We start from the raw sequence: 13869 nt of genomic DNA, 5'->3' as shown, positions 1-13869 counted from the left end.
AGCAGGTTGGTAAATAAAATCACACTAATTCAGCTCTGCGCAGGAAAAGACTGACGGAACTGAGGAACGTAAACAAACAGCCAAAAAGGGAGTGAGTTTGAAATTAACTTGTTATAAAAGACCGTTTTTCTTTAGCCCTTGAGCTCTTTAGCAGAAATGTTTCCTTATGGTTTGTGTCATTGTCCACTGAAACATGGCACAGAACGTATGTTCTGGTTGGTAAGTTTCTTGTGTTCATGTGCAACTTTTTGGTTGAGACATAGCAACATGAGGCGTAGCAGTGGGGGCTTTCGTTGCTGCTGGTTCTCTGACATTGGTTTGGTGTTTCTGGGCCTTGAAGGGAAAGTTCACTTCAAAATCAAAAATGCATATTTTTCTGTTTTCTGCTATTTGTTTTGCTTTTTCTGAATCTAGATTGTTTTGATGTGAGTCACCGAATGTTGGAGAAATACTGGAGTTGTCGGCCTTCTCTGCAATATAATGGGACCAAATGGCACTCAATGTCTCTTTCAAGCAATCATGACCGGGTTACTCAAAATAATCCACAGACCTTGTTGTGAGAGGTTTCATGTAGGAACTATTTTCTATCAACCGAATAACACCAGCCAATCATTTCATCTCACAAAAGAAAGCATTCATATACAAATGGATAAGAGGCTTGTGCTCAGCATGAGATGTATCATAACCGGGTCATCAGTAAAGCCCAACAAATCCTGACCTGTCCTGACCATCCTCTCTTTGTTGAGTTTGATCTCCTTCATTCTGGCCGCCGTTACAGAAGGCCCCGAACCAAAATGAAACGTGCCAGACCTTCTTTTATTCGTGTTGCCATTGAAAAGCTTAATTTGCTGGTCTTATCTGGCAGTCTGTGTACTTTGTGTGTGTATGTGGGTTAGACAGATTTCTAGATTACATCCTGTCTTTATACCCTGATTTTTAATTATTTATTCATCTGTGATCTATCTTAGCCTGGATATTCATTATTATTTATTTTACCAACTGCATTGCCCTTTATTTGACTTGATCCACTTTATATGCAGTGTCTGAAATGTTCCAGCCTCTGACTCTGTTAAAGTAGTTAAAGTATCCTGTGTTTCACTTGTGTAATTGTTGTGTCTTGATGGTTGCTGCTGATCTAATTTCCCTTTGGATAATAAAGTTGAACTTGAATGTAAACATTAATGGTGTCCTACTCTGCTGAGCCCTTATGTTAGCTAGCTCAGTGGTGCTAGATGAGCTGGTGGTAGACACGCGCTTACTTCTGCACTGTGATATAGTTAGCTGGTGTAGTTCAGTAGACAGAAAATAGTTCCTACATGAATCTGCTCCAAACAAGGTCTATGGATAAGCTGAGTAACTGGGTCATGATTTCTAGAAAGAGACATTACTGCTGAATTTTTTTATTTTTATTTTTTTGTGCTTTGAGTAGAGCAAGTCGAGTGCCATCTAGTTCTGTTGTATTTGAGAGAAGGCGGACATCTCTAAGGCCGATAACTCCACTCCGATAACTGATATATGGCACTACCAGACAGACAGACAGAAATCGTGTATTTTTGATTTGAGGATGTACTGTCCCTTTAAATGAGAGCACAAATCACTAAGGGAGTATCTCTGGAATCTGTTGAGGAAGAACTTTAGAAATAGTTAAAGCACAGTAGCCAGGATTTGCCAGTACAAGTGATGAATGTGATAAAATTGGTTTTCTGCAGAGCTGATGCACAACAGTACAGAGAAAAAGTAAAGTCGCGTTGTCCAACAAGATGACATGCACCATCTTGACAGCCATTTACTGCTCAGCACTGATGCTGCACAGCTACTCAGATATGAAAAATCACTTTGAGCACGACAGTAAAAGAGTGGTATAATTTCCTGGGAAAAGATAAATGTAAGTGGGGTATATCTGTATGAAAATACAGTTGTGAGTTCTTGTGAAGAAACCCGCTTAGATTGTCTGACTCTGCCAAACAAACTGAAAGGCAGAGTTACAAAAGCTATTTCCACTGATGTAACACACTTAGTACATCTTGGTCTCAGGTCCGTTTTTACATTCAATGCATCAAGACAAAAGAGGAAAGGAGGACACACAGGGATACACAAACACAAAACTCCACTCAGAGGAGCAGAGATGAAAGGAGAGACCAGACTTCTGTGTCACTGAGTCTGTTGAGCACAAATCATTCTAAGCATTTGTTTATGTTGGACCTGTGTTCCACTCCCCCACCCCCAGTCTCCTCAATAAAACACTGCTTTATGAGTTTACACCCATTTGTACAATTTGGACAGATTATCCTTTGTTCTGGCATGCAGCCCATGGTACCTTATGAACTATCTGAGTGGATGCATCTGATTTACATCTGATCTTCACAGATACACGCTGATTTAAAAAATAACATAATGCAATAAAAAGCTATTCCCACGAAGTCTCTACCTTGTGGGCTTTGGCAGCTCCTTTTTGTTTTTGGACAGCAGTGATGATGGGATGGATAAGAGAAATCATATCTGTGGAATGCATGAGTGGACGAAAGAGCACACAGTGTCCCGATAAGGCTATATGAGATTCTGAGGCCCAACAGGCCAGTAAGCTATATAAAAAAATAAACCCGAGTGGGAGAAAGTGAGCAGGAAAAAAGGAGACCACGTGTGTGAAGAGGACCTCAGAGGATATCTGATATCTCCACATAGGAAGAGATGAGAGGAAATGTTGAATATAGAAAATCGCTCATGGGCAGATTTGCCTTTTCAGTGAGCCAGGTTGGCCCAATTAGAGATGTAGATGACAGAGTACACCTGTGTATGCGTGTCTGTGTGTGTGTGTGTGTGTGTGTGTGTGTGTGTGTGTGTGTGTGTGTGTGTGTGATCTTCGTGTGATGTTATTCTGATGTCCTACAGGCATGAGGATATTCATCTTTCAAGGATAAGTATCTTTCCATGGCAACTGTCTCTTTATATTTCTTACATGATCAGACTCACACACACAGACACATAGCATCACAAAGGCATGTATAGGGTTGTCTTTGATTTTACAAGGACATAGCCATAGAGCTACAAGGTCAGTCTAGAATATAGCCAACATGCATTTTAACCCTTCATGTGCCTCAAATGAAATGGTCAGCACTTATTTTTCTAGGCTATTGATATCTGTATTTAATGCTTAATATTCATTGTTGTAGGTTTTTGTAGCAGTAGCTGAAAATTGACAAATTGATTTATTTCTTTTAAATTTGCATATATTGATTCTTTTGCCCACTTTGGGGCAAGGGGACAAGCTACAAGCACGACACTCGCATATTATCACCTCATAAGACTGATATGGACAATGTAATAGCAAATAGTTTCCTTTTTATACATTAAGTTGGCACACAACATGTATTTGGTTATTTAAAGTAAGTCTATTTTTCAAGTCAAGTCAAGTATATTTTATTTATAAATGCTTAACTAAAAAAAGTTTCAATACTACTTAATAGAAGGTTAATACAGTCAGTAACTTAAAATACATTGAGTGTTGATACCCAACCCTACTGCTGGAAGAGGAAATAAGGTTTACAAGAGCAATGACAATGAAATAGTAAAGATGTGGGCCAAAACATCAAAACTGTGAGCTGGAAGATGCAACAAAGATCAAAAGATCTGAGTGGAAAAGAAGAATCAGGTTATATATTTACATATTATTTATGCTCCTTTTGGTGTAAAAATCCAGACTGGCCGACATAAGTTTACTGTAGGTACTCTGCAGCACAGGTGACCAAGTCTTCCTACAGAGAAAGCAGGAACAGCCATCTCAGTATCTGACCATCATCACAGGAGGAAATGTCACAGAGCAAAGCACCCCCAGTCAGTCATTCAGCCCACTGTTCCTCCAGCTGACATAATGTTACTGACATAACCAAATCAGGGCTGGGAGGAGGTGGGCGGCTTCTGACTGCTCTGCTTTGCTCTAACAGGGAAAGCCCTATCCAAATTCCAACTGTGACTAAATGCAGGATGCAGGCGCCCCCGCCCCCCTGGGATCACAGCAGCAGGGGGAAAACTGGGAGCGCCACGGATAAACCGGAGGAGCCCAGTATGAGTCACTGGAATCAGGTGTTCCAATGATAACACGGGAGCTTTGGATTGTCCATGATAGAGCTTGATGTAACCATAATTCTTGATAACAAAAAATATTTTCCTGATTCAGTGATCATGTATGTGAATCATTTGGGCTGAATTTCTGTGGAATTTTTCACAGCAGCTCCGTCACTGATTAAATAAGCTGAAAACCACGAATCATCCTGAGTATGTAAAGTATTTGAGAATGAACAATGGTGTGGTTATGTCTGCAGGATAACAGAAATGAATCGCTGGTTTAAACTAGGACTTGGATGGAAAGAAATTATGCACAGGCTCTTCGCCATAAATAAGATTCATTAAGACGCTGATAAATGCACATTTCATATTATTGCCATATTTCCTCATCAGGGCACTTTCTGAACGAATCAATACTGGTCTTGGTGGTGATTAGAGCGCTGATGGATCAGAGCCAGGCTGCCCTTTTAATGGTAAGATTTTCCATCAACATGACTCCAGATCACTCTTATTCATCATAATAGGTAAGGACATGGGCATGTGGAAACCTTCGTTTCCCTGCAGCATCATTAAGGTGACTGATTGTGGATATGGCCTGCCACTCCGCCACGTAGTCAGTCATCGGATGAAGAGAATTCATATTCAGAAGGTCTCACTTTCATTAATCCAGGGCTCGACTACACTGAAAGAAAGAGACCTAATGAAAACATAAGTGACCTTGGGATAATATATACTCCTACGTCTTCTCTCTCTTTCAGACACACACATCCCTTCACCCCGCTCTTCCTTACAAAACGACATAAGAAAACAAAACATGAGGAACAGACACAGCTTGTCTCCTACAAACTCATCCCTGTGACATATGACATTGACAGACAGATGCTAAAAAACAGATTTTCTCCTCTACCCCACAGACATTAGTCTTTCACCCCCCGTTTGTTCCTGCATGGATCAAATAGTGGAAGATGTGAGCCAGATGCTAGACTGTCTGCTGACTAGACTCAGTTACCCAACACTGCAACTGAATCACCGACTTTTTCTGGCAACGTATCCACATTTTAAAAAGATATCCAACACATTTGGCATCAGAATACCTTACCATAGGACTTTAATAAGCCAAAGTTTATGTAAGAAGCAAAACAGACATATTTGTTTCTCTGTTAAAACTTTCTGTATTTTAAGTGCTTTAATAAGCAATGCTTTGCATGTAAATAATACAGATTACATTGCAGAAATCTATACCTATAAAAACCTATATAAAAACCCCACATTCCTACCTTGCCTGTTACAAAATGGGTGCTCAATCACCTTAGATAAGCACTGCTTAAGGATTTTTAAAATGAGGAAACACTGCCATCTGGAGGAAACCTTATTGTCTCCTCAATGCATATCAAACTAACCGAAATGAATACTGGCTTTACGAAATTATGTTCTGCGGAACAGTGTGTGCTCTGGAGCCACATAACTTAGCTTCTATAAACTGTATGCACAACATCTGTCAGCTTGTCTCAGTATTTAAAATTATATCATAATATTTAGAATATTAATAACTGCATAAACTGCAATGGAAAAATATTTATACCAAGCTGACATTCCAGAAAAAATGTATAAGAATAAGCCTACCATTTAAAGACATAAACTGCAACAAACTTTATGCCTTGCCTTTTAAACATAGGAAAAGAATGCACCAATTTCTCTTTTCTTTGCTGCACTCCTTTGTTGATGATTTTCTCAATATTGTCTACCAGACACAAAAAGGAGCATCCATTCCTTTGCCAACTGAGAGTACCACAGTGTACCTGGATTTCATGTTAGGCAAGTCAAACACATCCTACATAACATTCCTTCACTGGGGGAGAAGATCATTAATTGCACCTCTGTGGCATTTTTATGGAGTTTTGGAAATGGCTGGATTGCTCCAGTAAAGCAAAAGAAAACGAAGGGATGAAAGAAAGTTGACAGAGACTGAGTGCGAAGGGACCCCACGAGGGCACCGCATTCATCAGTTGAGACAACACAGTGGAGGGCCATGTCTGACACACATCTGAGCCACTGGGATCAAAGAGACAACGCAGTTTAAGGCCGTCCACAACATATCAAGACCATGTCCACACTAAGTTAGATTACTCTAAAAGCTTGCCTTTTCCTCTGCGTCTTAGCCACCTACCATTCCACAAATATAGCCCAAAATGAAGCATTCCTAAAGTGGATAAAATGAAAAATACTAGTTGCTGTTTTAATGTGGTTGGGAAAACAAAGCTGTTACAAAATGATGGGATATGCTTCCACTAGACAGTCGTGGTGTGTGGCAGTAATGTGAACAAGAAAATTAACTGTCCCCTCTAAAGCGAACTTGTCAAGCGATACAGCAAAAAAAACCCAAAAAAACAAAAACTCTTCCTCAGCCTGTGGCTGTTATGACAGTCTCTCCAGCAAGATTGTGTTCAGGTTGTTAAGAATAAAATAAAAACAAAAGAGAAGAGAAGAAGAGTTATTTTTTTGTACTACAGCTAACGTTTCTGCGACCTGCATGCTAACAAAGTGGCTAAAAGTCACATTATTTTAGGTGCACCGACTGAAAACTGATGTTTTAATACAGTCCGATTTATGTCCTCGTCCCTCATTACACCAGTACCCAAACCCCTTGAAGATTCATTTAATTGTGAACATTTCTTACTGAAGCCTCAAAGCCCAAAACACAATGTTCAGGACAGCTACAGTGACAACCCCACTCTAAAGATGAATTTATAGTTTCACACAGTACAGGTGTTTTTATGAGGACTTTGCAGCAGGACTGCACTCAATTTGAGTGACTATAGTGTGAGTTTGACTATAATAAAGCTCAATTTAAGTGCTCATGTAGAACAGAAGGTGTTAGAACAGATGTTTCACTTGCTGAGATCCAGGTGAATAACCAATCATCTTATTATCAATAAATGATCCTTTAGTGCAGAAAGTGTGCCAACTGAAAGACGAGAAATATTTGTTTGTATTTTGTTTATCTATATTGAATCTGCAGATCTATCCACAATAACGTGAACATGGTTCAAGAATCAGGAGACAAAATAAATGTGGGGCAAGTATTAGTTTCTCGAATGAGCAAATAAAAATACATTTGTTTTGACTTAAGAAAAGCTCATCATGATACCTTCCCCATCTTGGGACAATAAGCCAGTGTTACTACATAGCTTTGGGACTGAACTGGTCAACAGCTGGGGCAGCTGGGTGAGTTCAGTTTTTGGAGCTTACCTTTGGTTGAACATCCCTCTGAAGTTGTAGTTAGCTCTGTAGTTGGGCATGGGCTTGGGATCCAGAGGCCTGTATATAGCTGGCTCCCCTCTCTTCATGGCCAGACCATTCAGCTCCACAGTGGGTGTTATACTGCCTTTATATATAAGACAGTAAATATCAAGGATTAAAGCCAGGAAGCCCATGGAAATTTGTTGTAAATTTTATGCCAATAATATGAATGGAATATTTCTATTTGACATCATAAAACTATAAGAAATGCAGAAAAATATCTAGTTTTTTCAACATACCACAGAAGCACCATCATGTCTTTACACTGTACCGAAATCAACATGTTTGAATATAAGAATGTCTGTGACCTACCTAAAAACTAAGAACTTTCCTACCTGTCTGACAGTGTATGATGCGTGCACTGCTAATCCCAAAGCCCCCCGTTGATGTTGCATAACCTATCACAGGGATTTCTTAATCCCATTAAGAGCTGGCTACGAGGTCTTTCACTACAACAATGCCACAGAGGGTAGGAGAGGTAAGAGGGGTGAGCGGTATTAATTTGGGCAGAGATAAAACATAAGCCTGCACTTAGGCTTTATTGAGTGGGTCTGTGTGGGCTTTGTTATGAACATGGGTTATTTAAATATATCCAGTGGCTAAGAAGCTACTCCTGGAAGTCAAACTCCTCCAGGTGAAAAACCCAAACACTGAAACATTCCATTAATAATGGAGACGGAAAGGCGGGACATAAATGCTCTGCCAAGTTTCTTCCCCTCCCTGACCTCAGGCCCCTTCTTTGTGATTGTTCCTGCACATGAAAGATAGAAACATCCCAGAGTTAAACACTGCTCTCTGACTTCTGAGGCATCCCCATCTCCCTCCAAATGGATATATCTTATTTCACCAATATGATTAGCTCAAGAAAAAAAAGGACAGTAGAGGGCACTGCTGCAACCTTAAAGGAGGCGTTCAAATCTTTTGAAGTGTGAATTACTCACTATGGTGGTATCAAGAGGTATAATGGTCAACAATGTGTCTTTTTCTATCTAATAACTCTAATAATAGCTACATGACACAGGAAGGTCAGAGGAGAATAAACCATTGTAACTACACAAAATGTTGTATTTTTTGTTGGGTTCTTAAACCTTCTTTGATCCTGTTGTTTTGGTGTAAGATGCCATTGTTAAAAGGTTCAACATATCCTTCCTGAAAAGCTCCAGAACAGCTGGGACATTTTGGACTGATGTCCATAGATTGCTAGCACAACAAATGACTAAAGAAGCAGTGAAGGGGGGGCTGTTTGACGTTGTATGAGGTAGTGGTAGACCAGCAACTCCACTGTTCTGCAAGGTGAAGTTTCTGTTTTTGTCAAAGGAGTCTGGCTTTGAAGAAAGCTGAGATGTATATAAAAGCTTCAGTTCCCCATCAGAAAGAGCTGTCTGTCTGACAGCAATGTAAAGCTGTGAAAATATGAAACTGTGATTATGATTGATGACTATGTGGTGACCAAATATAGTGTGCACTTACACTGATTTTTTTTTTTTTAGTTTGCACTGTTTGTAGGCGGCTAAAATATGCTTTGCTTCTGCCTCAATCCACAGCAGTACATTCATGAGCTTCCATGGTGGTACTCCTGCTTGCTTCAGCAGTGACACACTGACTATGGATAAGCATCTCATAAAGCCCCACTTAAAAAAAAATCTGAACCATCCCTTTAACCAAATGAGGGGAAGCAAGAAAAACATGTCCCCCGTCCTCCATCATACATTCCCATTCCCCTCTCACACAATTAACTGACACTATTGAGAAAAATCTAGGCTCTTTGTAAGTGAGATGTAAACATGCTCATTTTACTAGCATTTAGAGGGTTGAAAATAATAGCTAAATAGTGACAAAAATGGAAACTGGTTGTGCTGCTTACGATTAACTTCTTGAGTGTGGGAAAAAAAAGTTTAGCTTGAGAGCAAACTTCTCATAAAAAACACTGTCTTTAAAAAAAAGTTAAAATACACTAAAACACTAGACAGCACAACCAGCTGTCTTGCTCTGGAAAATTAAGCTCACAGTTGACAACCTTAATGAGAAGCTTAACAGGTCCACTTTTTTCTGACAGGTCATTATCCTATCTTACTTTGTCTGGCTGCTGCAGCCAGTATTTGTGATCTACTGCTGAAGTAAGGCACCGCTCAGGTACATAAGTGGATATATTTTGAATTCTTAAAAATCTTAAAAAAAACATTAATTAGACATAGATTTGTCTTTCCATTCAGGGCTGTCTCCATTTAAATGATCTATTCAGTGGAGAAAATGACTTCCTACATTTAGAGCTGATAAACATTAACTAGCTTTGTGGTTTTCATCAATTCATTCTGCCTCACATAAAACAGCTGTATAATATACAGCTGTATAATATAGGCTATTCTGGGCCTAACACATTAGCAACAGGTGTTAGGCCCAGAATAGCTTAATCTTGTCTACCAATTCTTGGTAGACAATACAGTAACTTTTTCTTGAGGTTGCCGTACCTGGGTTGCTGTTGATGTCCACTTTAGGGGAGCGGGGCGCTGGCCTGGGAAGGACACTCTCATCCAGCGCTTTGGCGGCTGTGGAGTGTTGGGCCTTTTTAATGCTGGTGCCTTCGGCCTCCCAAACCTGCTCCCCAAGAGTCAGCTGCACTGTGAAGATCTGGAACAGTGACACCCAGAGGGAGAGAAATTACCTGATAGCAACTACATTTTTACCAGCATCTCTCTGGAACCCAGACAGTGAGAGCTGTATTCTTCATGACCAATATTCATGAATGAAAAGGACTCAAAACTTGAGTCTCATTGTCTGGATGTCCTTGTTTTACTGAAGTGAAACCTTTTTCCCCCGTGCACAATTTTTGCAAACAGTTTTAGACTTCAGTGTCATGTCCCCATTTCTTACCTTAGCATGTGCAGGGCCTCTCTCATTGAGGAGCTTGTACTGTGGTTGGATCCTATTGAAACGGGCTAACTCATTCACCAAACACATTGGAGTTTTCTCTTTAGGGTTTGCCATGTTCTCCTGGGGCGGGCCTATAATAGAGCACAACAGAAGACATGGTTATACTGAGCAACACGGTTACAGTACCAGAGACACAACTATGTACATGAATAATGATCATGTATTGGTAAAACAAATGTTATATCTGATTGAGTGACATAATACATGAATGAAATGGGATAGTCAAATGTTGTAACAGCATTTTTTTTGTCAGAAATGCAGAATCACCTGTGGAAATTCAAAATTGAGACTGGTGGTGAGATGCAAAAAGTTAATTATTTATTAGAAATTAAACTAATTATCGTGAAAAATAAACTATTCTGCTGGCATTCTACCTGGCGATGTAGCAGACACAGGGGCGTCCCCATATCCGACTGCAGGAGCAGGGCAGGCGGGTGTGGGGGCCGGGCCTGTGCCATTGACGGAGGACTGCAGACCCAGGGATCCAGGGCTGGCCATGGCCGTCGGGGGAACTCCGGGGGAGAGGCCAGGACCAGCCAGGGGTGCTGAGGTCTGTACTTTCACTTGAGCCATGCTCTATTCCTGAAACCAGACAACAATAAACAACTGTAAAGTCTTTTTATGAACACACTGATTATTGAAACTGTAATCACTTTAAATACACTATGGCTGGGAGTTGTTGTTGTTGGTTGTTGATTAAAAAAAAAATCTGTCAATAATAACGTGTGCATCATAAAGTATGCAACTGTCTACACATGCACTCAAGCACACATTATTTCACACCAGTTGTTGCAAAATCTCAAGCTGTTTGCTGTCATTTGACAAATTTCTGTGGGCAAAGCCTGCAGAACAGACTTCAAACTGAGCAGCCCTAGGCCTATCTCACATTCTGATCCACTGGCAGCTAATACACCCAGACAATGAACCTTTATTTGAAGGAGCTTTGCTCATGTTACTGCTGCTAAGCTCCCCGGAAAAAGGAGAGAATCCTGTGATAGCAGCCCGAACAAGACAACGGACGTTCAATCACATTTTATTTGAGTCTAAAGTGATGTACGGAGGCCTACACGAAGCAGACACATCAACATGAACAGTTGAGGGGGTCCAACAATCTGGTAAAAGTTAGCAAAACACACATTAACATCTTTATCTTTTTATGCATGCAATATTTTGGTGAATGCAATTACACAGGTTATGGCCTGTGGCTACGCAACATAAGTAACATAATACACCACCATGTGTTTTTAATCAACAAAGGATGAGGACAGTTTGTAAAATGTAATAAATTAATTAAAAAGGTACAAACTGTATCACAATATCTTGCCAAGATGGTTCAGTTCTGGTTCAAATTAATATGTGGCAGACACTGAAGGGAAATGAGGGAAATTCTTTCACATCCCCACAGAGGTCAGAGCAAAGGGTCAGACGCACAACTGAACCCCTGGAGTGTGGAGAAATTCAGTGCCTTGCACTTGGACACTGAAATGCAGGGCGATAACTTTGATCAATTTCACCATGAAATAATCTACAAAAATAATTGAATAAAGTGCACGATAAAATCATCTTGTTCTATAGCCAATAGTTTCAATTATGAAAGGTGTTAGGTCAATGCAGACAGCTTTTAAATTCAGATTTTTCAGATGCCACCTGTTTTCATGGGCTTGTCCCTGAATTCATGATTACAGGTGTTAACTGTATCCATTGTTTACATGTGAGGGCCAGGACTGGACTGGCTGGACCAGTGTAAACAACAGAGCAGCGCCAGATCCACAAAACACCTGATATCGACTATATGCACAACATAAAATCCTATTTTTACTCTTATCTGTGACCTTAAGTCTTCACGTGCAATCGACTTTCCCCTGTGTATGTGTCTTACTGCATCTTGCATGCCCCCGAGGGTCTCGGGGTCACAATCTTTCATGCTTTTCTTATGCTCTCTCACAGTTACATGCTTAAAAAGCGACCCGAATGCACGGTTGACCTACACAGAAACTTGACTATGGAGGTGGTTACGTTAGGGTTGACTGACAGAGCTACAGGGTTGTCTGCAACCCCTGAACCTACATTACAGCCTCGACTGTGTCCAGCTTAGCAGGAAGCTAACGTAACCAACGAGAAAACGGCGTTTCCTCCAAATGTCAGCTCCCAAAAACAAACAAACAGAACTGGCAAGCGTGCATGCTGTCACGAATACGTCGCTGTGATTTCTCCTGATGAATATACACTGTTTAGCCGCCTCCAGCAACGCTACTTTAGCCGGTTAACGCTCATCATGGCTGATCGGCCGAGCACCCCTCTTGCTAGCATCTCCATACCGCCCCATCCTCCACGAAAGTCTGGGGCATTTCAGTCCACCGCAACATGGTACACGGAAAGGCGACAGCATGGCGAATAATCTTGACACTACTCGATGACAAAGGGACAGATATTTTAGGGTATTTTTTACCTTTGTCCAGGGCCAGACCCCAGTTACACCTCCGACATTGGCAAACACTAAAGAGAACTGGATGGAAGAGGGAACAGACCACGTTATTTGCCAGAGTAAAATTTTAAAAATATCCAACAAGAGGCAAATGACTGGTGGTTTTGATAATTCGTGTATAAAGATTGTGTTTCGTTTATATGGTCAGTGATGCGTTTTGCATACCGCTAATTTGCAATCATTATAGTTTGAGGTGAATCTTGAATGAATCAGCCACCCCCGCGGCGAAAGGAATGGTTCAGTCCTGGTTTGCTTCCTCAGTGCCTGGAGCTGAGCAACTTTGATTCAGAGCAGAAATGAACCTTTACAGACTTGTTTTCTGCAGTTTGATTGAATCATTTTGATTTAACTGATGCATTTTACAGGCACAAATGATATAAGGCTCTGTTTTTACGAATTAGACGAAAAAAATGCATAACATGTCCCCACATTCTATTGGGTCTCGCTTTATGATAAAATAGTTATTTGAGAAATGTTGTCTTAATGATAAAGATAAAGAGGTTTCCTTTAAAATCTTGCATCAAATATATCCAGCATTAAAGACATTGGGGAGATGTAGGCTTGTCATTGAATATTCTTGCACTTTCTGTGAATTAGCAGAAGAAACAATCTATCATTTGTTTTATAACTGTATGTATACCAGAATATTTTGGGTCGATGTTCTACTTTATATAAGAAGGAAAACTGCACAAATAATTCAACTGCAGGATACAGACATTTTTATGTATTTTGAAAACCAGGAGATGGAGAAAGATTTTTTGTGCAATTACTTTTACTTTGGGGAAAATAACACCTCCACAAGAGGAGATGGGCAGACTCCAGACCAGAATTTGAACTATTACCCCCCCCCCCTTTTTTTTTTACAATTACTTAAACAATTTTGCACCATAATAAGAGGCCTTAAAAACAAAAAAGCAGTTAAGACGAACAGTATTTTTGAAAAAATTCACATGAACTGTGGCAATATTTTGATTTTGTATAACTTTTTCATTAGTTATGATGATTTTCATTTTCCCTTTCTTTTTATTTCTTTTTCTAAATATAACTATAACCTATTAAACTCGGTATATAAATGTATTTATGTTTGTCAA

At 40.1% G+C, this 13869-nt stretch overlaps 1 protein-coding gene across 1 annotated transcript in view; it reads right to left on the bottom strand.

Annotated features, from left to right (window-relative positions):
* Positions 1 to 12817, bottom strand: part of stau2 (staufen double-stranded RNA binding protein 2) — a 103771-nt gene extending 90954 nt beyond the window's left edge. The window contains exons 1-5 of the mRNA XM_042510548.1: positions 12743 to 12817; positions 10668 to 10875; positions 10234 to 10364; positions 9831 to 9990; positions 7312 to 7447 (exon numbers count right to left, since the gene is read on the bottom strand). Coding sequence (XP_042366482.1) covers positions 7312 to 7447; positions 9831 to 9990; positions 10234 to 10364; positions 10668 to 10866 — 626 coding nt within the window. The 5' untranslated portion in view covers positions 10867 to 10875; positions 12743 to 12817. The remainder of the gene's footprint in view (positions 1 to 7311; positions 7448 to 9830; positions 9991 to 10233; positions 10365 to 10667; positions 10876 to 12742) is intronic.
* Between the last annotated feature and the right edge of the window lie 1052 nt (positions 12818 to 13869).

The sequence above is a fragment of the Plectropomus leopardus genome, chromosome 21 (assembly GCF_008729295.1).
Source record: "Plectropomus leopardus isolate mb chromosome 21, YSFRI_Pleo_2.0, whole genome shotgun sequence".
NCBI classification, from domain to species: Eukaryota; Metazoa; Chordata; class Actinopteri; order Perciformes; family Serranidae; genus Plectropomus; species Plectropomus leopardus.
The sequence above is the reverse complement of the archived record's forward strand: the minus strand, read 5'-3'. Positions and strand labels throughout refer to the sequence as shown.